This window comes from Callospermophilus lateralis, chromosome 1 (assembly GCF_048772815.1).
Source record: "Callospermophilus lateralis isolate mCalLat2 chromosome 1, mCalLat2.hap1, whole genome shotgun sequence".
NCBI lineage: Eukaryota > Metazoa > Chordata > Mammalia > Rodentia > Sciuridae > Callospermophilus > Callospermophilus lateralis.
In genome coordinates, this window is record NC_135305.1 from 52090314 (window position 1) to 52116021 (window position 25708).

Here is a 25708-nt window from a genome sequence, read left to right on the forward strand (position 1 = left end):
AAAATATTGGTCCCACTGGGTGTGGTGGTGCATGCCTGTAATCCCAATGTCTCTGGAGGCTAAGGCTAGAGGATCACAAGTTCAAAGCCAACCTCAGTAACTCAGTGAGACCCTGTCTCAAAACTAAAAGTAAAAGGGGCTGGGGATGAGGCTCAGTGGTTAAGTGCCTCTGGGTTCAATCCCTGGTGTGTGTGTGTGCAAATATATATATATAATTTACATACATGTACATATATGTCCCAAGGCACATTTCAGAAAATGTTTCATCAGAACTGGTCTGAGGCCCAATAATATCCATCTTTAAAATTAACTATATGCTCTAGCACTGGCCAGAATCAAATTGCCTTATTTTACAAAACACTGGTAGAGTCTAGGGGTTATATACAGTTCCTTGCTCAGCACCACTGGACTCTATACCTAAGAAGTCCCCATCTACAGGGACTCAAAACACATGTAAGGAATTGGGTTGTGGGCTAATTCTGCCCATCTTCGCTTTCGATTCCAGCAAGGCTTAGAACCCATCAACACTGCCATCATTTCTTGTTATTTTTCTCCATGTATTTAGTTTCTCCAGTTTCTGGGCTAGGTTTTCTCCTTGAGTTTTGCAAGAAGGATCCCAAAGACCACTGGACAATAGAGCCTCTGTGGGGAAAGGCTGATATCCTCATGGGCAGCTCTGGCTTGTCTGCCCAGCCAGCTGATCTGCCTGCTAATGCAGCTGGGAGTTGGTAAGGATGATGCTGGGGGCTCCTCCACCCAGACCCCTTATGCTGTCCCCAGTCAGCCTTTTCAGACCAATAGGAATTATTCCATTTTTTCTGGTTGTCTATCTACGGTTTCCTCAAACTTCCTATAAACCAACTTCTGAAGACATTTTGGCCTCATCTTCCCAAGGGCTCTAAAAGATGATGGATTTTTCTTGGGTATCTTGAACTTAAAAACATACTTAAAACCACAAGAGAGTCAGACAGAACACACTTTCTGGGAAGAAAGCGGTTGATTTCTATCCCATTAATGAGAAACAGGTAAAGAAACAGAAGGACATGGCTAAAGTTGCAAGTTATGGTTCTAATTCCCAGTTAGCTCAGCCTACCTCATTGCCTGGAATGACACGGGGAGGCAAATGCTAGAGGCTTTAGACCCTCCTCCTCTGGACCGTGGATTGATGGTGCTGGGCCAGTGCTCTTTCCCCACTGTGTTGGGATAAGAGGCAACCATCACAGTCACAATGCTCCCGGGTCACAGAGGTGCCAGGCCGTAGGCCAACCTCTTTTGAGAAGTTCCCTCTGGGAACATCTTCTGGTGGGTACTACAGACCTTATTCGGGGCCCTATGGCCTGTGGAACCTCACCGCTGGGGGGAAGGCTGGGCCTGTCGGAGTCATCATCTGTAGCACTAGCCTCATGGATGAAATGGAATGGACAACCAGACATCCTAAGGCAGAGGATCTAAGGGTTGGGCTCCTCAACTGGGCAGGAACTTACCTCACTTTTGAAGCATACAAAAATACAGTCACAACTACTGCAAAGAGTTTGGGCAGAAAACAGGTAACAAGGCAAACTTTCTGAACAGCCAATCTGTGTGTGTGTGTGTGTGTGTGTGTGTGTGTGGCAGAGAGGGTGCACTCTCAACCTAATCATCTTTCCTAATCCTTGCCATTGCCTAGCCAAGACCCTTCTACTCCAGGCTTCTGCTCATGGGTCTGCACTGCTCCATCTCTTTCCCCAAGGTGAAGCCTCAACCCTGGCCTGGCTGCCTTGCCCTGTTCTGCTCCCTACCCTCTATCCCAGCCCAGGGTGGTTGTGTCATCACAAAGAGAAGTGGAGAGCCCAGCTGAAGGCAGAACTGTAGGCATCCAGGGGAAGTTGGACCGGTTGGACTGTAGTGCAAGGCCTGTTTCTATTCTGGTTGTAGTTTGAAAATGGAGTATTCTAGAAGTACTTGCGGAGACTCCATTTCCATTTTAGAAAAGACTGTAGGCATCTCTAGAATGGGGGCTAGAGTGAGGCAGGAGCAAAGTATTCTACCTTATAATAAAGTTGGCCACAGTGATCCAGGCAATTGCATCTTAGTGGTTTACTCTTGGAGCTGGGCATATCTATAAAAGCTCTTGCTTTTCTCCTGCCCTGTTGGGGAGGTTGCCTGTAGGGATGGAAGTTTAGTTGAGTGTGCTATCAAGGGGCAACAGTAAGGACAAAAGAAGTAAAATTTAAACCAAAGCTTTTCTTATAAAATTAGGTATTGAAGGATGGAATTAAGGAAGGGAGAAAAAGGTTTACCTTTGGTTAGCTGGAGATGAGCATCTAGAACTTCTCTTTAGATCTTGAGGAACCCTATGGTGGAATGGCCCAGAGATCTTTCTATTACTATTAGTTGGGAGAGTGGAAGAGCTGACAGCAAGGAATCACCAGGGCAGACATGGAGGGGAAGGTGGTTGGTCTTGGTAAGTGCAGGGGTAATAACAAGGGTTATGGTTCTGGGATTTCTCAGTGCAGTTACTTGGCAGCACTGATTTCCCTCTTTTTGCACCATCCATGCCTCCAGACCTGGGAGCTCCTGGTTAGCAATGAACATGAGGCACAGGCTGTGATACGACTAAAGAGCTTGCAGGGTCTTTACCTTCTCTGTGAGGCAGATGGCACTGTGAGCTATGGCCGGCCAAAGAACAGCCACCATGGATGCTTCCTACTCCGTTTCCACCGGAATGGCAAGTGGACCCTCCAGTGCATCATCTCTGGTCGTTATCTGGAGTCCGATGGTGAGGATGTGTTCTGCAACTCCCAGGTCCTCTCTGCTTACCATATGTGGACCCCCCGGCCAGCCCTGCATGTCCATGTGACCCTATACAGCCCTGTCTACCACAGCTACGCCCGGGCTGACCACACTGTGGGCCGCATCTGGGTGGATGCAGCAGTCCCCTGCCTGGAAGAATGTGGCTTCTTGTTGCACTTCCAAGATGGATGCTACCACCTGGAAACCTCTACTCACCACTTCTTGTCCCATGTAGACCGGCTGGTTGCCCAAACATCACCACAAACAGCTTTTCATATGCAAGTACGGCCTGGAGGGCTTGTGGCACTGTGCGATGGAGAAGGTGGTTCATTATATCCACATGGTGCACATATGCTCCTGGGCCTGGGCTCCAATCCCATGAAGGGCCAGGAGTGGTTCATCCTACAGCACTTCCCAACCTGGGTCAGCCTCAGGTCAAAGGCTCGGAAGTTCATTTCAGTCATCTACGGCAAGTGCGGGCTTCAACACAGCCATGGAGGGAGGAAGGACCTTCTGTTGAAAAGAGGAAATGAATCTGGGGTCTATAAGGGTGTTTTGTTTTGTTTGTTCCTTCCAGTAATGAGATTGAACCCAGGGCCTCGTTCATACTGAGCCAGCACTTTACCATTGAGCTACATCCCAACCCTTTTTAAATGAATTTTATTTTGAGATATGGTCTTACTAAGATACCTAGGCTGGCCTCAGACTTGTAGTCCCCCTTCCTCAGCCTCTTGGAGTAGCTGGGATTATAGGCATGTGCCAAGGGTTTTTGAACCTGCTTATCAGGAAGATCCTGGTGTCCCAAAGGAGGTCTCTTGTGGAGTAGAAAAGGACAAAAAATCAGGGATATGGGGGTTTGGAGAAAAGTCACTTGAGTTAGACTATGGTCCAACATAGGTAATGAAGGTTGAGGAGGGAAAGTAGGGGGAAGTTCAGCAATAGGCATGAAGGAGGAGCCAGGCTTGAGTTCTAATGACATGCACTTCCTCTACAGATGCTGAGGTGTGTGCTGCCTCTGAGCAATTGACCCCAATGTCATTGTTCCAGTTTGAATGTGACTGTGAGAACCCCATCTTGCAGCTTCGTTCAGCCAATGGCTACTACCTAGCCCAGGTAAGACTTTGGCTTTCAAAGCAAGAAACCATAAGCTCTGTGCTCTCTCTTTCTAGACATACTTCCTCCTTCTCCAAGGAAGATACCAAGATGGATAGATGAACAGTGAAGGGCCTTGCCTCATAAACATTCATTTTAACCCTCTTTTTAAAAAATCAACTTTATTGAGGCATAACTTAAATATACAACATATATATATATGATGTATACTTAATGATGATATATGTATATATATATACATATATACATACATATATAGTGTTTAATATGTAACCTATATACTTTTATTATATGAGTTAAATACACATCCAATATAAGTATAAAATTCAGAAGATTTTAACAAATGTATACACCCATACAACCATGCCACAAGTTACAGGATTTTTGTGGGTGTTTTTGGTACCAGGAATTGAATTTAGGGACACTCAACCACTGAACCACATCCCCAGCCCTTTTTGTATTTTATTTAGAGACAGAGTCTCACTGAGTTGCTTAGTGCCTCCTTGTTGCTGAAGTTGGCTTTGAACTTGTGATCCCCCTGCCTCAACCTCCTAAGCCCCTGGGATTACAGGCATGCGCCACCATACCTGGCAAAGCTTCTCACTCAAGTTATAGAATATTTATACCACCATAAAAACTCACTTCTGCCCCCTTCCAGTCTGTTTACCTCCACCTGTGACCCTCCCACACCACTGATCTGTGTTCTGCCATTATGGATTAGACTTGCCCACTCTAGAATTTCATATAAAGGAACGTATATGGTATGTATACCTTTTTTTTGGACAACACAAGATTATTAAGATTCACCCATGTTGTTGCATTTATCAATAGTTCATTCCTTTTTTTTGCTGATTAGTATTCTCTAATACTACTCATAAACATAAACATGATTTGTTTATCCATTCATTTGTTTATGAACATTTGAGTTGTTTCCAGTTTGGACTGTGATGAATAAAATTGCTATGAGAACCTATAGACAAGTCTTTTTTGTGCCTATTTATTTATTTATTTGGGGTAAATGCCCACAGATAGAATTACTGGTTCATAAGTCTGCATTTAACTTTATGAGAAAATATCAGCCAGCACAGTGGCTGGCATAAGTCTAAAGTCCCCAAAACTTAAAGGTAAGAGGATCACAAGTTCGAAATCAGCCTCAGCAACTAAGGGAGACCCTGCCTCAAAATTTTAAAAGGGGAGGGGGTTGGAAATATAGCCCAATGGTGAAGGGCCCATAGGTTCAATTCCCAGTACCACAAAAAAAGAGTTAGTTTTCTAAAGTGACTATACTATTTTGCATTTTTACCAGCAATTTATGTGAGCTCTAATTGTTCCATATTCTCACCAACACATGATATTGCCAGTCTTTTTAATTATAGCTACTCTAGAGGGTGCATAATGACATCTATGATAGGTTTAGTTTGAGGGTACAATTACAATCGGTCATTCTTAATCAGTCATGTTTTTGTTGGCCATTTGCATATCTCCTCTGTGAGGTGGCTGTTCAGATCTTTTACCCATTGATTGCTGGAATAATGCCAAGTTGGAAGGAGTCTTTATAAGTTCTAAATTTAAGTCTTTTGACAAATATATGCATTATAAATATTTTCTCCCAATCTGTGGCTTTTCTTTTCGTGTACTTAATGGTCTTTTAGAAGCAAGTTTTTAATTTCAATGAAGTCAAGTTTGTTAATTTTTAAATATTTACTGCTTTTTTTTTTTTTTTGGTAACAAGAAATCATTGTCTGCTCCAAAGTTACAAAGGATTTCTCTAAATTTTTCTTCTAGATGTTTTATAGTTTAACTCTCTTTTATTTCTATGATCCATTTCAAAATGATTTTAGAGTCAGGGCCAAGATTTTTTTTTTTTTCCATATGATATCCTGGTCCCTTTTTTTATGCTGTGGTCTGAGATACAATACAGGCTAGGGGAAGTGGAAGAGCTGAGGTCACAACATGCCTTCCAGAAGGATCTGAAAGCATAAAGCATGCTCTGGAGTAGGATGTGCAAAGAGGTCCAAGAATAAAAATATGGGAAGAAAGCTGAAATTGTGGGTCCTTAATTGTGGTTCCTTTTCTCTGGTATCTAGCGGCCCCACAAGTCAGTGATGGCTGATGGGCATCCAATGGAGTCTGATACCTTCTTCCGTGTGCACTGGAATTGTGGCAAGATTATCCTGCAGTCTTCCAATGGGCGCTTTTTGACTACTGCTGCCAATGGACTGCTGATGGCCAGTGCTACCATTCCAGGTGAGCTAAGCAGCCTTACTGCCAGGTTATTTCAAGCCAGGGATACTTTATCAAGGAGACAAAATGTGACTTTTTTTTTTTAAGGCATTGGAAACACTGGAGTTGGGTCATAAGATTTAGGTCCACATAACCACTCAGTCACTGAATTTTTGTTACCTCTTGAGCAAGTCACCAGTTTGAGCCTCAGTTTTATCATCTGTAAAAATGAACATGATATCTACTCTGCTGCTTCATAGGGTTGTCATAAGCATCGGATAGATTAATAAATCCCTAAGGAAGGAAGAATATTCAAATTTCTTGGGCTCCACACTGTGTTAGGTGCTCTCACAAACATTGCACAAGTGCCCTAACATAAGACAAAACAGGTGTTCACTAAATGTTAAGATAGTAACAATAGCCTCCTTCAGTTAGGGTTCCCTTCCTGCTTCCATCTTAGAAAACATTTAGAGACATCTCAACCAGATTTCTCCTCCCTGTTTCTTTCAGGTCCAAATGAGGAGCTGGGGATTCGATTTGCCAACCGCCCTTTCCTTGTTTTGCGAGGCCGGTATGGGTATGTGGGCTCCTCATCAGAACATGACCTCATACAGTGCAATATGGATGAACCCGACTGCATTCACCTTCTGCCCTGCCGTCAGGGCATCTACCACTTCCAGGGTGGGTGGTTGCTTTTCCCCACTCCATGGTTCAAATCCAGCCCCTGCTTTAGCCCTAGCCCAGATTTAAGGACAGCCACTTAGGGCCTTCTCATCATTCATCGGAAAGGGGAAAACCAAGCCAGGCACAGTGGAACATGTCTGTAATCCCAACAAATTGGGAGCTAAGGCAAGAGAATTCCAAGTTCAAGACCAGCCTCAGCAACTTAGGGTGGCCCTAAGTAACTTAATGAGACCCTTTCTCAAAATGAAGAATAAAAAGGGCTGGGGATGTATCTCAGTGGTAAAGTGTCCCTGGGTTCAATCCCTGGCACCAAGAAAAAAAGAAAGAAAGAAAAGGGAAAACTGAGTTTTTGTTTTCACACTTCAAGACTCCAGAGTGGGTTGGCAGACCAGGAATCTGTTGACCTTCCTGCATTTCTGCAGAAGGACTTGCCAACCCAGGCAGAATAGGGCCAGTAGGGGAGGGTAGCATGCCTCCAGGAAACCCCCTCAGAGGCTACACTGCTGGAGTACTCCCCTCCAAACAACCCACCCACCTGAGCTCTTCCCTCCCCAGCACAGGGTGGATCCTTCTGGTCAATAACATCCTTTGGCTCCTTCCGCCCTTGGGGAAAGTTTGCCCTCAACTTCTGCATAGAACTTCATGGAAGCAACTTGCTCACAGTGCTGGCACCCAATGGCTTTTACATTCGAGCCGACCGAAGTGGCACCCTGATGGCAGACAGCGAAGATGTTACCAAAGAGTGTATCTGGGAATTTTAGGTAAGGGGAGAGTAGGTAGGGACTTGGGACTAGGGGAGCAGAGTGGGGAGGTGGATGGGGACATGTGTAATGGAAACACCAAAATGCACTACTGGGCTGACTTCTGTCCAAGATTTGATTAACTTCAGACATATTCCAAATCCATGCCATTCCTTATGGACTTCTAGACTTGGATTATCTAGAGAGGAGAGAAGAAATCATATCTCAATTATGCCATACTGAAGTGTGCTTCCAAGCAAAACTGGAGGGAACAGAGTGAGATGTGCTTGCCTACTTCTCCTATATAAGATGCAGAATTTGCCTTATTTGGGAGATAAATGAATGACTTTTAAGGATGTGTGAAGGTGGAAAAAAAAAGATATGCTTTTTATTCTATGCACTTTTTATCCCTATCCCATGGATCCCTGGCTCTCCAATATTTATCTCTAGCCCTGATACTCCTTGGCAACTAAAATTTCATCTTTCTCCTGAAGTATCCAAAGTTAAATCCACTTCACCCTGCCAGTCCCTCAAATTCAGCATAGCTGAAATCAGTTCCCCAGCCTCCTTTCCTAAAATGATTCTCTTCTACCATCTTGTTTTCTTTCCAGTCATCTCAGGCACGGCCAAAACCCCAGATGCTCAGGCTCATGACTCTCTCTGCCTTGCTCCTTTGGCCCCTTCATCAAACTCTGACAATTCTTGAGAACTTTCTTAGCAATGCCTCTTGAGTGCTTGCTGCTTCAGAATGACCCTGGCAGTCCCAGGTTTTTCATCAAAAGCCTGCCCTGTTCCCATAGCTCCTCAGCAGCACTCCCTGCTCCCAGATCCATCCCCACCCAATCTCTACACTCAGAGTGAGTTTACTTTCTTAAAGTGCAGCTTCCCTTTTACTGTTCTTCCTTTAAAACAATCCAGGGCACCTTGTTGTTCTTTGTCCTGAACCTTCACAATCAGTCTCACTTTCCTGGCTTGGAAAGTCACAGGATATTGTAGAAAGCACTTTGGTTTTGCCATCAGACAGACCTTGAATCAAGAGCTAATGAGCTTGTAAGCTAGCTCTGTGACTTTAGGGAAATTACTTTCACATTTTTAGTTCTCCCATGTTCCCTATAAAATGGGAACTACTACACCAGAAGTATTAGGAAGGTTAAATATCAGTCCGCATCTAAATATGGACCCTGAGTATGTATTCAATTTTCCCATTTTCTGCCAGTTTTCTACACAAACTCTTTACTATGGCCAAAATGAGAAAAATAAAATGAAATTCCATCTGGCTTCAGCTTTCTTAACTATTTCATGAAGAGTTTATTGAACTTAAAAATTTCAGGATCCTTCCAAGCCTGACATTCTAATAGACAGTGTACTGTAGTGGTCATTTCTAGTTTCAGACCTGGACTGTAATTAGGTTTTTTATCAATTAAACTTTGTTGCTTGACTTTAGGCAAATGAACTTCTCAAAGCCTGTTTCTTGTGGGTGAAATAGGAACCTAATATCGACTTGGTAGGATAGTTATGAAGATTGCACGAGAGAATGAATGCAAAATGCTTGGTGAAAGTTGGCATCTAGTACACCCTCATTCTATCAAAGTCTCTGATCCAGTTCAAATTCTTAATAAACTAGGGCCAGGGGTGTAGCTCAATGGTAAAGCACACATATAACATTCTTGAGGCCTTGATATCTAACCCAGCAACAAAAGAAAACAAAACAAAATCAACAAAAGACAAATTCTTAGTAAATTATTTTTCTTGTTGACTTTGGTATTCCTCTGAACTTCTATGGGAGGTGTTTTGTTTTGTTTTGTTTTCCCCTACCACTAAAAAAAAAAAAAAAAAAAAGAAAAAAAAATTCTGCCTTTTCCTGTAAGTGAACTTCACATGTGTCTGGTGTTTATCTCTCTTGAAGGATGGGGCAAATCATTTTATTTCCTCTCCCCCCCGCCAGGATCTTACCCAATAGTCTCCTAAAAGCTAGAAATGACTGCAAATGACAGATAACTAAAAATGTTTGTTTCTTGTTCCCTCCCAGGCCAACAGGATGCCACCTGCCAAACTCCAAATCCTCCAGAAAAATACTACCGCACTAAACAGAACAGGAACCCCAGAGTCAAGATCCGAGAGAAGAATATCTGTTACACAACTTTTCCTACCCAGTTTAGCAAAACACCTGTTTTGAGCAACAATACATCACAACAGGCCACCGAAAAAAATCCTTGTGTGCATCTGACTCTGAGGAGAGTAGGGGTAGGGCTGAGGGTAGAGACTGAGTCTCCAGGCTGCTGTAAGTTCCATTAAGGAGAAAAGGAGACCAAATGGTAAAGTTCTTCCACTCATCCTCTTTATCACTACCTAGAACCACTAATCTTTTCCGAGTGGTCCCACGAAGATCCAATCTTGCCCTGAAGGATTCAGAAATAAGATATGACTTTAAATGTGCTTTTTGTTCAGAACAAATGAAGAATTGTTAATCCTATGGGCATAGGGTAATGGTAATAACACTTTACACCTGTATGGCCCACCCTCTGGCCTCCCTCTTCTGCAGTTCAACAGATTTCCCTGCCCTATCACGGTCTTTGATCCAGTGAAGTGGACCCCACCGTACTTCCTCTACCATTTCTCACCCTTTATAGGGAGCTGAAGTTCTTTGACCAAGGTCCCATGCCTAATGACAAAAGAGCTTCATCTCTAACTCAAATTTTCTGACCCTGATGTTTGCTATTCTTTCCAGCAAAGCAGGATTTCTAAAAATATCCTTCATTCCTGCTCTGTCTTTATAGTTTGGGCCTTTATCTACCTAATAATTACCCTATTAATGTTTTTTCTATTGACACAGACTCAAATACATTTATTTAGAAAGCAATGTGTTTATCACTATCATAAAGCAAGAAATCCAAATGGCTTGCCATAAGTAGAAAGTTGACTATAAAAATAAAATACAATGAAAACAAAATGTTATTATCAAATCCCAGTTAGATTCCCCCTCCCCACCCAAGACTCCCTTTTCTCCTTAAAAGGGAATTTAACAACTGTTAAAGAGGTGCTAAATGAATCAAAATGGAATTTTTGATGCAATTAGACTTGAAAAGAAGTTGAAAAGGGAACGTTTTCTCAACTTCTAACTCGCTGTTATTTAAAGCAGTGGCCATACAACTCCTAAAATATTTCTACACATCAGCAGTGATGCCTGTCTTCCACTTTGGGAAAATTGCCCCATAACATAATACATGTCTGATTTTTAAGTCTCTTGAGAAGGCTAAAACCAGAATATGAGAGAGATTGAGTTTGGATAGAAGAAAATTACCTAACTCTTTAAGTATATTTCTCCTCAAGAAACTTCAAGAGAATTTGCGAGGTACAGTGGCACACTCCTGTAATCCCAGCTATGTGGAAGGCCGAGGCAGCAGGATAGCAAGTTCAGGACTGGCCAGGGCAACTTAGGAAACCTTGTCTCAAAATGAAAAATGAAAGGGCTGGGGGTACAGCTACTGGTAGAGTGCCCATGGGTTCAATCCCTAGTTCCACAAAAGTGAAAAAAAAAAGATTTTTTTAAACTTAATAAGTGAAGGTTGAAAATGCCAAACTAAAGCATCTACTTTCCTAGAGAACACTAAGCACAGGACCCTGTGGTGCATAAGGAACATGCCTGTAGTTAGAGCACTTGGGAGGCTTGAGTCAGGAGGTTCACTTGAGCCCAGGAGTTTGAGATCAGCCTAGGCAACCCAGTGAGACCCTGCCTAAAAAAAATGTCCTATCTAGCTGGGCATAGTGACCAACTGTGTAATCCCAGTTGCTTGGGAAGCTGAGGTAGGAGGATCACAAGTTCAAAGCCAGCCTTGGCAACTTAGTGAGATTCTAAGCAGTTCAGTAAGACTCTGTCTCTAAATAAAACATAAAACGGGCTAGGGATGTGGCTCAGTGATTAAGCCCCTGGGTTCAGTCCCCAGTACCAAAAAAAAAAAAAAAAAAAAAAAAAAGTCCTAATAAAGAGATAGAACCTCAGAAATCATCTAATGCAGAATCTCTTCCTCAGCATTCCATAAATACATACATATGCTCAGATGCACAGGCGTGTGTGCACAGGGATATACATGTATGCAAGCGCACGCGCGCGCGCACACACACACACACACACACACACACACAATCTTATACCCAGTTTCTCATAAGTGGTGATTGGTCTTTTGCCTAAAGGAGTCATAGGGACTCAGCTGAGGCAACTTCTTCATTGCAGATGTCCATCCTGTGCTGTGCAGATTGTCACCCCATAAAATCTTGCCTATTTCCCTGGGCAGTTCTGTCCAGCAGGACCACCCACTTGAAAATAGAGAAGGCAGGCAGTGACAAGGTGTGCTCTATTATGCTGAAAAGTGCATTCTTGAACTGTTATCCCATAGAACCTTCTATACTGCTGGAAATGCTTTATAATCTTTTCTGTCCAGTATTATAACCATGAGCCACATGTGGCAATTGAAATGTGGGTAGTGAGAGTAAGAAGCTGAATTGTTCATTTTATTTGATGTGAATGACATTTAACTGGCTACATGTTGCTGGTCACTAATTACTGAAAAGCATAGCTTTGGGTTATTTGTTAATAAAAAGATCTCTTGAGTGACAACTTCTGGATCAGTACTTGTCCAAGGTGGGAGTAAACAAATATGACTCCACTCCCACATTCCCAACCCTCTTGGCACTATTACTATTTATCTTCTGACCTTCAAAAGGGAAAGAATTTGGAGATATGAGCTCATTTCATTTTTCTGAATATACCCTTCTTCACCCTCTTTTCTCTGTTTTCCTCCCTTTCCCCACATCCCAAGATTCCACAGGAAGGACCTAGAGCTTTCTCTGCAGGGGGACAGACTTGAGAAAATTCAGAACTTACTGCCAAGAAGAACCAATCAAACATGCCCTTGAGCATGTATAAATGGAAAAGCAGGATATGAAAAATGCCATTTCTTCTCTATTTGCCATGATGACAAAAATACATATGCATTAGGGAATCAATGTCTATTTTTAAAAAAATATTTTTTATTTGTAGTTGGACACAATACTTTTATTTTATTTATTTTTTATTATATGGTACTGAGGATCAAATCCAGGGCCTTGCAAGTGCTAGGTGAGCACTCTACTACTGAGCCACAACCCCAGCCCCCTCAATGTCTATTTTTCAAACTAAGGAATTATAATAAATTTTCTTAGGTGAGGATATGGTATTGTGGTTATTAAGAAAAGTTCCTTATTTTTTTGAGATGCTTGCTGGAAGACTTAGGAATAAAATGCCAGGATATAATATCAATGTGTGAATATGTACACATATATATGTAGACTTTTGTTTGGGGGAGGGTACTGGGAATTGAACCCAGGTGTGCTTAACCAGTGAGCCACATCCCCAGCCCTTTTTTATATTTAATTAATTAATGTATTATTATTTTTTGTGTTTGGTGCTGGGGATTGAACTGAGGGCCTTGTGCATGCGAGGCAAGCACTCTACCAACTGAGCTATATCCCCAGCCCTATATTTTATTTTGAGACAGGGTCTTGCTAAGTTGCTTAGGGCTTTGCTAAGTTGCTAAGGCTGGCTTTGAACTTGCAATGCTCCTGTATCACCCTCCTGAGCTGTTGGGATTACAGAAGTGCGCCACCATGCCCAGTTTATATGTAGACCTTTGATTAGCCAAACACATAGATAGATAAATAGATAAGTAGATACATACATACATACATACTATATTCATGTGGAAACATCCATGGAGTAGATAAGATATATAGATATGTAGACAAATACATTGATTGTATACATACTTATAAACACTGAATAGGTAGGTGGATAGGTAGGCATTATTATTAAATATAGGGGTGGGCATATTGGTGCTCACAAGGAAAACAATGCAACAAGAAATACTGCTAATTTAAAATGTGTTTTTATTACTGCCAAGTGGAGGCCTCTTAAGGCCAGTGTGAGTAGTGGGTGGGTGCTGCCTCTCCAGCTCCTCCAATCACACGATGCGCAGGAGGGGCAGTGAGGCAGGGCCAGGCAAGGTCCACACAGGAAGGGGGAGCCACAGGAAGGAGGAAGGCACAGCAATCTGTGTAGGCAAGATGGTAAGGACAATGGGCAAGATGGCATTAGATCCTGCCCCATCTTCACATTCTGGGTCTCTTGCCTAATTTCAAGTTTTATTGTAGCAGAGGGCCAGGCCCGACCAGAGCCTTAAGGCCACCAAGACTGGTGATGGGGACAGCAGAAGGATGGACAAGGAAGTAGGGAAACAGGGAATATAGCTGAGGGGGCAAGTAGCCTGCAGGACAAAGAAAGGGGGCTTGAGTTAACTGCTTGCCATCCTTTCCTCAAAATCACTGAGTGGGAAGGGCTGACACATCCATTCCCTACCCCGAATATATACACTCAAATCCCAATCCCACTTCCCTTCACCCACTGTGGCTCTCAGTGCTACTATAGATTCAGGGGTACTAGTGTCCCCAACTTTGTGAATCATGCAAGGAAAGCTATATAGTGTCCCTAACTGGACATCCTTCAATGCCCCTAACTGGAGATCCATGCCTTCTGTAGGTCTAGAAGTCAATCAGCCCTCCCATACCTTGTAGGATTGAGGTCTGGCTTCAATTCTTACCCCAGCAGGGCTGGAGACAGGCTTGGAGAGGAGTGTCACTCAGACATCTGTCTGGTGCTGCCTGCAAACTCAGCTGAGACCAGGAGGGATCCGGTGGTTTCAGGGCTGGCAGAGCTGCTGTGGGCATACTGCCAGGGGACTGCTAGAAAAAAACCAAAGGTGACCCTCAGCTGCCAATGAGGCTTAATGTTTCAAAGGCCTGGGATCCTAGGACCCCCTTTCCCACAGGCTGTGTCCTGAACAACTCCAGAGGGTGCCATTCACATAGTAGACTAGGGAACAGCACTAGCTGTAAGTGTGCACAGTGAGGGCTGTGGGGAGCTGTAGGTCCCAGTTCAGGCCTTCACCAGATCTGGGAGAGGCAGTGAGCCCTTCAGTCTTTCCAGTTGACAAACTCCCCTCTCTTCCCGAGTACCTGTGCAGAGATGATCCATGGGGACACCCTTGGTACAGTCAGATCCTGAGAAGCACCTACAAGGTCGGGGTGGATCCACTCAGAGGAAGGGATTGGTTGGGAGCAGAGGGAGTATGGTGAAAGATGGGGATTCAGTGCAGGGGGTTCCAGGAAAGGCAGCAACTTCTTGCAGGGATGGGAAGAGATGGATGTCACAACAGTGAACTGCCTTTCTTTAGAAAGATAGACTAAATCCCAGGGATGGTTCTGGGAACAGTGCAGCCCTTAAAAGTAGGGACTATGTGTGCCCAGCAGCCAGCAAAGAGCCTGGTATATGGGAGGTACTGTATAAATGCTGGCTGGCTGGCTGGCTGGCTGGATGGATGGATGGATGGATGGGAGGGACTGATGGATGTATAGATGGATATGCACAGAAATCACCTGGCAGTTGCATTTCCCACTTCAGCTTCTCTTGCCGGCGCCATTTGGCTCTTCTGTTAGAAAACCAGACCTGAGGGGAAAATGGAGACCATGTTACTGGCTGTTCTCTCTGCCACCTGGCACCTGCTGCTGTCACCTGAGGCACCTGGCACCTGGCCTGGACTAAGAATGCAGAACTTTCTTCTATCCTGGTGTGTCCTTCCTCCCTATTCTGACCTTTGCTATCTGTCCCCTTCTTCAACTCAAAGGCTTGGCCAGGAAAGAGAGAACAATCAGAGAACAAGGAGGGCTTCATCTCTGATTTTTGCTCCAAACAAGCTTATTCCCACCTTCTTGCCCACTTCTCTACCTCACCAGAATCCATAGCTCTGGCCAGTACTGGAGTCTGTACTGTACTCTGGCCAGTACAGACACTTCTCCCCTGTGGTTGGTTCACTCAATATGACATAACTCACCCTCACTGTGTCCGCAGGCAGAGAGGTGGCAGCAGCCAGTTTTCCACGGGCCACTGAATCAGGATACTGCCCACGCTGGAACTCTGCAGAGATGGAGGCTCACACCGCAAGGGCACAGGGAGGGAGCAAGACATGGCCTCACTCCCCACCTGATATAAACCTAAACTACCTTCCCAAGCAGGAGCCACCTGCAGCCTGAACTTCTTAGCCTTTGGCCACAGGTTTCAAGGCTGCTGCCCCCTTGTCACACCTAGGACCCTCTGCCCCACCATCCACTCTAGCCCAATACCTTTCTCCAATGCCTCTGCTTGGCCTGGGGAGAAGATAGTCCGATTCCGGTGGGTGGTCCCTGAGGTGGGACCTTGGGGATGCTCAGAGCCATGATGTGGAATGGAAAGAGCTGGAGCCAAGACAGCTGCAAAGGAGGACAATGTTTCGAGATGGTCTGTGTTGGTGATTTCTCTGATCATATGGGGTTCCTGAGTCCCTGGCATTACAGCTAGGTGACAGCATGGGTACAAGAGGAGAGCCAAGCTGGTAAAGCATTCAATTACTTGGGGATTATTTCAGGGGCCCTTGATGGGAAGTGTACTCAGTATATTGTTGTGTTTGGGGAAAATAGCAGAAGATATGGTCCCCATTTGCACAATCACATAGAACATGAGGATACCCTGAGAAGCTACGTATAAGGCAGAAGGAGGGTGTAGAAGACCCAGTCCTGCTTCTTCCTCAGCAGATCCTATGAATCTACAAGCCTGGGGACCTAGATTTCATTCCATGACCTGCCAGCAACAGACTGATGACCTCTGGTATGTCACCCCACTTCTCTGAACTTCAATTTTTTTTTTCTGTCAAGAGAGAATAAAGCTCTTTACCAGGCCCTCCTTATTGGGTTGTTGGGAGGGTGATCCATAAAAGAATGAGAGCTGGGTGTGGTGGCACATGCCTCTAATTCCAGCAGCTTGAGAGGCTGAGGCAGGAGGATTGCAAGTTCAAATCAACCTCAGCAACTTAGCAAGGCCCTAAGCAACTTAGCAAGACCCTGTCTCAAAATAAAACACAAAAAGGGCTGGGGATGTGGCTCAGTGGTTAAGTGCCCCTAGGTTCAATCCCTAATACCAAAAAAAAAAAAAAAGGTTGAGAATAAGAATGGTTGGGGCACAGAGCGGGAGCTGAGGCAGGAGGATCATAGGTTCAAAGCCAGTCTCAGCAAAAGTGAGGTGCTAAACAACTCAATGAGACCCTGTTTCTAAATAAAATTCAAAATAAGGCTGGGGATGTGGCTCAGTAGTTGAGTGCCCCTGAGTTCAATCCCCAGTATAAAACACACACACACACACACTCAAACACATACACACACACACACACACTGTTTTAAGAGCCATAAAATACTGAGGTTTTGGTTCTGATTATCCCTGAGGGGCAACTCCAAACCTACCTGATGACCTGAGCTGTGGCCAGTGCAGTCTTTGGTTTTCCTGTAGCACCCTCAGGACTCGATTGATGGAGGAGACCTGGAAGTGTTGGGGTGTTGAGTGAGGAGATAATGTACAGGCCCAGGACTGCATCTGAGGATAGCCCCCTAGTATGCCTCCTCTCTCCACCCACACCTCATTTCCAAGGGCAGCTTCCTCTCTCTCCCCATGCTTTTGTCTCATCTCTCTCGAAAACCATCACTTTTCAAAAGAGAAAGTTATGGGTCAGAATATGCAAGTACCCCACCCCCAGCTTGGGATTGGGTTGCCAATAAAAAGGGATCTTGAGCCTATTTGCCAGCCCCAATGCAGGGATAGGGGTCACTTACACTGGGAGTCTTGTCCTGCGTGCAAAGCCCTTCAGCACAAAGCTGACGTTGGATCTCCCAAGCAAAGAGAGCCGGATACTGGTCTTTAAGTTGGGCAATTCGAGCCACCACAGGGGGTGTGGCCAGACGTGGCTTGCTTCCCCCAATACCCTTGGGCTCCAAGATACCTGTGCGGTAGTAACGTCCTAGAATCTTGCTCACACAGCCATTTGATACCTGAATCAGGTGAAAAGCAAGGATAACTGAGACATGATGGGCAGAAGGAGGGTGAGTGACCCTGGGATGGAAGGAGGCTAAAGGCAAAGCAAGATTTACTGGACCAGATTTGAGAGTCCTGCATTTTTTAGGAACACACTTATGTTCCTAAAGCTCCCCTTACCAATCAAAAGGGTCTTATAGGAGGTAGCCCAAGCCCAAAGACCTTCAGAGTCTGTAACAACTTCAGGCTCTATTCTTCAGAGGTGCTTTCTCTCACTAATTCATGCCTCACCATTGGATGAAGGTTCTGGCATTACCTTAAGGCTCCGTGAGATATCGCAGGGTCGCATACCGCTGACTGCTAGCTGCACGATCTGCTGCCGGGTGTCCAGAGGCAGGGGCCGACCATTCACAAAAAGTCCCCCCAGCTGATTCATGCTGCTGATCCCTGGGCATGAGAAGGAAGCACCCATACATTTCCTCTTCCCACCTTGGCAGAGAGTCTCTCAGATCCCTCCTGCCTGTCTTGCCACCATAGAGTAAGTCTGGTCCCAAGAGACTTCTCCTCTCCTAATCCCAGGGACCTCAAAACATGCCACTCTTCTTAGGAGCTGGCTCATGGGTGAATCTTTGCTCTTTGACCAAATCTTAACTCAAGAGAATCTTGTATTGACTCTCCTGAGCTAAGCAAAGCAGGGTGGAACAGAGAGAGAATGACTGGAAAAACTTCTTCCAGAACATTGGCCAAGGGCAGATGAAATCATCTTGATGAAAGCAAAGTCCTGAACTACTCCTCTGTCTCTGAACTTCCTCCTCCCCATTCTTCCCATTTTTTTAAGTTGTAGATGGACACAATACATTTATTTTATTTATTTATTTTTATGTGGTGCTGAGGATCAAATCCAGTGCCTTACACATGTGATGAGCGTTCTGTCACTGAGCTACAACCCCAGCCCCATTCTTCCAATTTTTCTCAGGCTTCTTACCATCCTGCTGCATGCTCCAGGCTGACCCTCCCTGCAGGAGGACAGGAAGCCAACTTGGAAGATTGGGGAGTCCTCCTGGGAGCTTCTATTCCTATTTTGAGGCTGGGTCTGCAATAATAGGGGAGTTATCTGGATAAGGTCTTTTTGAAATTTTGCTTGAAATGGCTTGGGATGTAATGTTTTGTGATAGAAGGTCGAGTTTCAAAAATTTGCCTGTAGGTTGACTCAAATCATAGCATTAGAATTCTCTTTACTTAGCCAGGCATGGTGGCACACACCTGTAATCTCAGCAGTTTGGGAGGCTGAGACAGGAGGAATACCAGATCAAAGCTAGCCTCAGCAACAGCAAGGCACTAAGCAACTCCATGAGACCCTGTCTCTAAATAAAATACAAAATAGGGCAGGGGATGTGACTCAGTGGTTGAATGCCCCTGAGTTCAATCCCCAGTACTCCCACTCAAAAAAAAATTTTTTTTTCTTTACTTAAACTCTTATGCAATGAAAATCATAGGATTGGCTGAGGACTGGGTCTTTTTGGATAAGAAAGAATGAAAAAAATCTCATTTCCTGAATATCCATTACAGAAATTTGGGGAGGTAGAAAGGGATGATACTTCCCAATACTCCAGCTTTCTCTTTTCAAAACAGGCAACTCTAGTCTCTGGGTACTCATTAGTCTTCCCAGCCCCTGGCAAAAACACTTGAGCCATAGACCCCTGAGTCCCCAAGTTCAGGGCTTCACTTTCACTACCAGGTAGTCCTGGATTAATTCTTTAAACCACCAGGCAAATGTTTCCTTCATAGCACTTTGGGGGAAAGGCTTGCTCCTGTTTTTTCATATCTTCTAAGAAGCTCTGGGGAAATGTCAGGCTTAGCTCTCACCAGGCAGTGAGCTCTGGTCCCACGCATTGGAAGTCATGATGAACAATACTGGTTAAAACTTCTCATAGAAAATGCACTCTTAGCAGATTCTAATCTGTTGAAGTTGTTGGTTCCTGTTAACCCTGAAGAGTCTAGATCTCACAGTAGAACTTCACCTTCAGAGATGACTTTTCTGGGATCAGACATTCATTCATTAAACTAATACGTCTTGAACATAGAGAAGGGAGGGAGAGAGCTGTCTGCTGACAACCATCTTGAGCACAAGAGAGTCTCTGGGCAAGGGACATAAGCCATATGCCACCATGTCTTTTTGCTTTCATCATCCGTTAATAATTAATGCGAGTCAAAGCTATTTTCTCCTCCTCCTCCTCTTCTTTTTTCTTGAGACAGGGTCTCACTAAGTTGCTTAGACTGCCCTTGAACTTTCAAATCCTCCTGCCTCAGCCCCCCCAGGGCTCAGGGACTACAGGCATTATACTCAGCTGAAACTGCTTCTTTTCATGCCTTGAATCATGGCTGGGATGGAGGTGATGCTTGGAAACAGTTTACACATGAAACTTTCCTGTAATAAGCATGCCATCTAAGCCCAGTTAACTCATCTGCAACTATTTACTGAATAAAGTCATAAGCATGAGCACATTGTTGGTCGTTCAGTAGGAAGGCAGTAAAAAGAAAAGGGGCAAGATTTATGCTCCCCAAGAGATTACCATGCAGCAGAGAAAGGAGACTAGCAAGGTCAAAGAACAAATTATAAAAAGTATGGAATTCAGCCCCTACTGTTTTAAGTTCAGTAGCTAAATTAACTTACTTTTCTAAGTAGGTAGAGATACACTCCCCCTCCAGTTCTCATCTTCCCACAGGGTTGGGAAGGCAGGCAGAGGTTTTTCCAAAGAAAACAGAGGCACAAATTGGGGTTTCCACAAGTCAGGGGCCACTCAGAGTAAGATTCAAGTTTTAGAAGCCAGTTCCTTGCCAGAAATCAAAATCTCTGGCTCCTAATCCTGAGACTCTTTGCCCCTACTCCTGCTTCATGTTTATCTAGTTGCCACCAAAGAAATGGAGAGAAGAGAGTCAAGCTGGGACTGTGAAGGGCAATTCCAGGACAGGAGGATGAGGGTACAGAATTTTAGCCAAACTCTCAATCCTTAACAGGGCTTTCTCTTCCTAGGTGACCCAGAACTCAAAGCAGCTGTAAGAATGCAGAATCAATATTAAAATCTAAACGATCTCCAGACCAAAAAGAATCATGCCCCAAATTACAAACAGAAACCCCATTTCCAACAGCCTTCTCATACATGCCCAACATTCTCAATGACTTGTCTAAAAAAAAATAACAAGATGGGAAAGCAGGATAGAGGGTTGAAACAGAGGGAGGGTGAATAGCTGCAAGAACAGAGAAGAGTAAGAATTGGGTTTGGCCACACAAAGACATGGAGACAGCATGAGAGGCAGAGCAGACAATGAGCCTGCAGGTGAGCTACCTGGGTGGAGGAAATGAGGTGAGAGCTCCGGTGGGAGGTCTAGGTATCCTGTCCTGGGCTCCAGAGACCCCTGCAGGCTCCAGGGATGCTGGTGGGCTGATCCTGGTAACAGCTCCACTTTTCTCCTGCTTCAGTCCTACCAGGGGGTCCAGAGCTACAAAGAGCCTGTGCTCAGGAGCAGAGGGCAGCCTTCTGGGAACAGCCAGTGATGTCACAGGCCATGAGCAGAGGAGAGAGGAGGAGGGAGGTGTGCTTGGGGCTGAATGACATTGGCCCTGAGGCAGGGCAAACCACAGCCAATGACCCACTGTGTCCTTCTGTGGGAGTCCTCAGAGCCCACCTTGGTTCCACCTACCAACCTGAAGCAGGTAAAGAGCCATTCTCATGCAGGCCCCCTGACCCCAGAGTGCTCCCATGCAGGGATCAGCACCCCTGAAGAACATGAAGAACATGGAAAATGGGGAACTTCAGACTGGGTGGCCAAAGTTTTAAATGTATAGAAGCACAAAGGAGTCTGCCAGAAACACTGATATAGCTCCTGGCCAGAATGTACATGCCTGGGCTTTGAGGCCAACACCTGGGTCATGTGTGTATTTCTATAAAAGATAAATGGGTATAAACACAAAATGAGTTGGCTCTGAGAGAAAGAGGGTGGATGGAGAGCACGTGTCTCATAGCACAAGTTCTCTCCAGAGAGTGTTCTCACCAGTGCTCCAACTGGCTGCTTGACTGAGATGACATCAAGGATGAGTTCTTTCATGGAAACAGGGGATCCTGGACTTCAGAGCATTGAAAACCATAGTGGTGGTGAGAATGAGCCTCTGAGAGTTAGAGATGCATGCAGGGTGCTAATGAGGAGGCATGAGACCTGTTTTTCCTTCTTCCTTCTTTGCATGCTATCAGGCTCTGTCTCATGAGGAATTTGGTGCCTTTAGATTCTCAGTCATTAATGATAACAGGCATCTCACAAAAGACACCATAGGTTATCTGGGTCACAGTTGGAATGAGTGCACCAGTGGCTGGGTAGGTTGTCCCTATGGAGTAAGTGCATTGCTGGAAGTGAACATAGCCTCCAGCGCTTGAAAGTTTTGTTGCTATCATTGTCTTGGGCAGATCCCTGCTGGGTGTGCAGAAGCCAACATGCAAAGCCCTCTGGGTCCATTCCACACTTCAGATCTTGTGATTCCATTGTAGAAATCAGACTGAAATAAGCAGGGTATAGGGCAATAAGACTGGAACCAGAAGTCAGAGGAGGGAAGAATGGATCTTATTAGTTACTAATTTGGGTTTGAGGGGGGTAGGAGTGGGTATGGTACATTCATCTTGATCCTAGGGCTGGTAACTCTTGTTCTCAAAGGCCAAATGTATCCCAGAAGTGGTTTTCCACCTTACCCTAACACATACTCCCCTCTTCTTCCAGTCTCCACCAGCATCCTCAGGCTGGTCCAGAGCTCTGGAGCACAGGGAAGACTGTAGCAGGTGGTTTCAGCACTGTGAGAAGGACAGCACATGCCAGGTGAAAGCAGAGCCCATTCCATCTCAGGGCAGCTAGGGACTGCTGGTCATTCTACTTAGTCATGCCTTAGTGAAAGAAGGTCCCCAGAAAGACATAGGGTAACCCTATTCTTAGTCCCCCTTTTCTGCCCATACCTTCCCCCCTGAATCTGCCCCTGCATCTGGAGGCTCAAGGCTCATGTCCTGACTGGCTATTCCCAGAGACAGCTGCATAAGGGTGGAGATAGGGGTGTCAGGGGGGAGAAAGGACAAGCCCTGGCAGATGGTGGTGGCAGCGATTTCCCCCATAAACTACCCTCTCCCTCCGCCTTTATGGCTGGCTCTCGGGTCTGAACAAACAGAAGCTTTCGACCCAGAGGTGATGGGGGGAGGGAAAAGAGGGAAAGGGCCCTGGCTGGGGGCCTAGCAAGCCCAAAGGCTCCACAGCTCAGCCCTCTGCCCAGCGCACCAGACTGTTTGAGAAGCAAATATATGCCTTCACTGTCTGACTCTCTCAACTGCCCCCAGCGGGTTTGGGGCTAATTGTCCCTCATTAGCTAGGCCCAGGCCCTAAGCTGCTGTCAGCCCCCGCCATCTGCTCACAATTATACATTAACTCAGAGGTCTTGCCACCCGCCAGCCAGTCTGTGCGCCCCTCTCCCGAGCCAGCCCTGGCCATTCCAGCCTGTCTTTCACCCCAGAGGCAGAGCCCTAATCGATGGCTTCTTCTGCCCTTGGAAGCCTCTGGTACAAAGACTCATGGCTGTGGAAAAAGTCCTCCCCTCAGGAGAGAGGTGATTGGAGTTCTTCTGATTTCCTCTCGGGTCTAGAAGGTGAGCTAAGCCCGTGCGTAAAGCTGGAGAAGATAGGGCGCGGCTGGCGCAGAGACCTGCTGACTTTCCTCTGACACCTATTGGGGGAGGTGACACCAGTTCCAGGCTGTTTCTCCCCTCCCTATGGTGACTTTTTGTAGGCTGTGAAGTCCCAACCTCCATCTTCCCTCTTCCCAGAGAGCCCCATCTTATGCTAGTCCTCAGCCTTCCAGAGCGCACAAGTCACCTATCCAAAACCACTCTCTGGCAGCTAGTACCTCCCATTGTAGTGTCCAGGTGATTCCCTTGCTACAAAAACACAGGGATTCTTTACATTCCCTGGATGTTCCTGAGCTCGGGTTCCTCATGCTAAAGCTGCATCTCCCACCCTCAAAGTTTTATGCAGTCACCTTACTCTCCCAGCCCATATTCTACTCCAACACCAAAATTATCTCTGTCCGCCAATTCCGTGATTTTCTGCTAAGCTTTTATAAGGCTGGGACCCAACTCCCTCCCTCCCATCACCCCAGGAAAGGAGTGAAGAACATTCTCAAAGCCCTAACCAGGTCTATGAACTCAGGACACACAAAAATATCCCTCACACATCTTTTCTCAATGAGTTCCTGATCTCTGAGCTCAAGGCTGCTTCATGTTTGTTCCAGGACTAGGGTGAGTCTAGTGGGGTAATGAGTCTGTACTGCCCTAGATGAATTCCCTAGGGACCTGGGGGGCTAGAACCAAGGGCATAGGAAGGCCAGGCAAGAAGCCCAGAGAGATGTGAAGGACACACTATGAAGAGTCAGCTCAGAGCCGCCAGAAGTGTCACAATGCCTGCAACCACAGCAGACTAGGGCAGTCAAATGACACCCTGCCAGCCTCCTGTGGAGAGTGCCTGCTCTTTGGGTCTGCAAGCGCATCCCCCAGGGTGGAAAGGGGCCCTCCAGGACTGAGGTTTTCAGACTCAAGCTGGAGCTGGGAAACTGAAGTTCAATCAGTTCCCTGGGAACTGCCAACTCTGCACTTGCCCCACTCGCCCTACCTTGCATGGGGCAGAGGGTCTGGGAGGCAGAGAACGAGTTGTTTGTTTTAAAATAAACTTCATTTTAATAAACTTTATTTTTAAGGACAGTTTTAGATTTACTGAGAAATTTTGAAGATAGTGCAGAGAATGGCCATATGCCCCACAGTTTCCCCAATAACATTTTACATTAATATGGTATATTATAATTAATAACATATTGATGCTATTATTACTTAAAGTTCATACTCTCCATATTTCCTCATCTTCTCTTAATATCCCACTATACCTAATCATCCCATCTCCTTTGATTCCCTTTGGCTGTGATGTTTTCTCAAACTTCTCTTTGTTTTTGATGACTTTGACAGCTTTGAGGAGTCAAATATTTAAATAATGTCCCTCATTTGGGATCATTTAAAAATTTTTAATTACATTTAGAATTAAAATAAAATCACAAAAAATATACATATTAATGTGGCACCATGTGATGACTTGATATATATACATTGTATAATGCTAAAATCAGGTTAAACATGTACTTCCTCAAATATCATTTTTAATATTTTTTTATCAAATATCATATTTTATCATTTCTTTATGGTGAAAACACTCAAAATCCTCTCTTCTAGCTTTTTGAAATATACACTACATTGTCATTATCTCTAGTCATCCAACTGTGCCATAGCACACCAGAACTTTTCAGTCCTATCTATGTATTAGAACTCATTGATCAACCTCTCTCTATTCCTCCCTCCCTTTTGGATCTTCTAATTCTTTTCTTGTAATTAGACTGGGCTTATGAATCTGGGGGAAGAAAATCAAAGAGGTACAGTAATATCTATCACATATATTAAGGATACACAGTTCAACATGATTTATTGCTGTTGATGCTGACCTTGGTTACCTGCCTGAGATAGTGTTTGTCAGTTTTTTTCACTGAAGTTATTCTCACCCACTTTTCCATGCAGTACTTTTTCCAGGGAAGTCCTTATGCACAACTCATACTTAAAGATTAGGGAGTTGCATTCCATTTACTTGAGAGTAGCATGTCTACATAGATCACTTGGATTTCTTCTGCTGTGGAGATATGTTTCCTCTGCTATTTATTTATTTGCTCAATATTTATTTAGATCAACATGGATTTATTTTATTGATAAGGAAATGCATTTTTTTTAGTTTGTAATCCAATAGGTTTGCTTTTTTTTTTTTTTTTTTTTTTTTTTTTTTTTTTTGAGACAAGGTCTTTTGTGGTAGTACAAGGAATCAAACACAGGGCCTCATGCATGCTAGGCAAAAACTCTATCACTGAGCCACATCCCCAGGCAATAATCCTATATGCTACCTTTTTTGTTTCTTAAATTTTTCCTTCTTTGGCCATTGGCAACTTTCTCTTGGTTCCTATGTCCCTTTGACATTACCCCCTTGGGGTTTAGTTGATATTTTGTTGAGGGGTTGTCATAGTTCTTCCTTAATTTCTGATATTGTAGGGTACTCCAAGTTTATCTTGTGTATTTCCCACTCCTGGAAACGGCCATTTCTCCAAGGAGCCCTAGTCCCTTTTATTGGACAATGATATGAGA

At 44.7% G+C, this 25708-nt stretch overlaps 2 protein-coding genes across 4 annotated transcripts; one reads left to right on the forward strand and one right to left on the reverse strand.

The window, feature by feature from the left end:
• The first annotated feature begins 1403 nt into the window (after positions 1-1403).
• Fscn3 (fascin actin-bundling protein 3) lies at positions 1404-7553 on the forward strand. Its single transcript, XM_076862125.2, has 6 exons — positions 1404-1547; positions 2545-3241; positions 3767-3885; positions 5973-6132; positions 6619-6789; positions 7348-7553. The coding sequence occupies exons 1-6, from the start codon at positions 1404-1406 to the stop codon at positions 7551-7553; spliced, it is 1497 nt and encodes a 498-aa protein (XP_076718240.1).
• Positions 7554-13478: 5925 nt separating this feature from the next.
• Pax4 (paired box 4) lies at positions 13479-18474 on the reverse strand. 3 transcript variants are annotated; one of them, XM_076862152.2, is made up of 10 exons: positions 18443-18474; positions 17774-17904; positions 17259-17474; positions 16893-16968; positions 15744-15869; positions 15455-15537; positions 15000-15069; positions 14580-14596; positions 14165-14306; positions 13479-13618 (listed from the first exon to the last, which is right to left on the reverse strand). In XM_076862152.2, exons 1-10 carry the CDS (start codon positions 18453-18455, stop codon positions 13479-13481), a joined length of 1014 nt encoding a protein of 337 aa, XP_076718267.2. In that variant the 5' UTR covers positions 18456-18474. The 3 variants fall into 3 exon arrangements, with proteins under 3 accessions (XP_076718267.2, XP_076718252.2, XP_076718262.2); XM_076862137.2 differs by having other exon boundaries at positions 14580-14635; XM_076862147.2 differs by lacking the exon at positions 14580-14596 and having other exon boundaries at positions 14965-15069.
• Positions 18475-25708: the final 7234 nt, after the last annotated feature.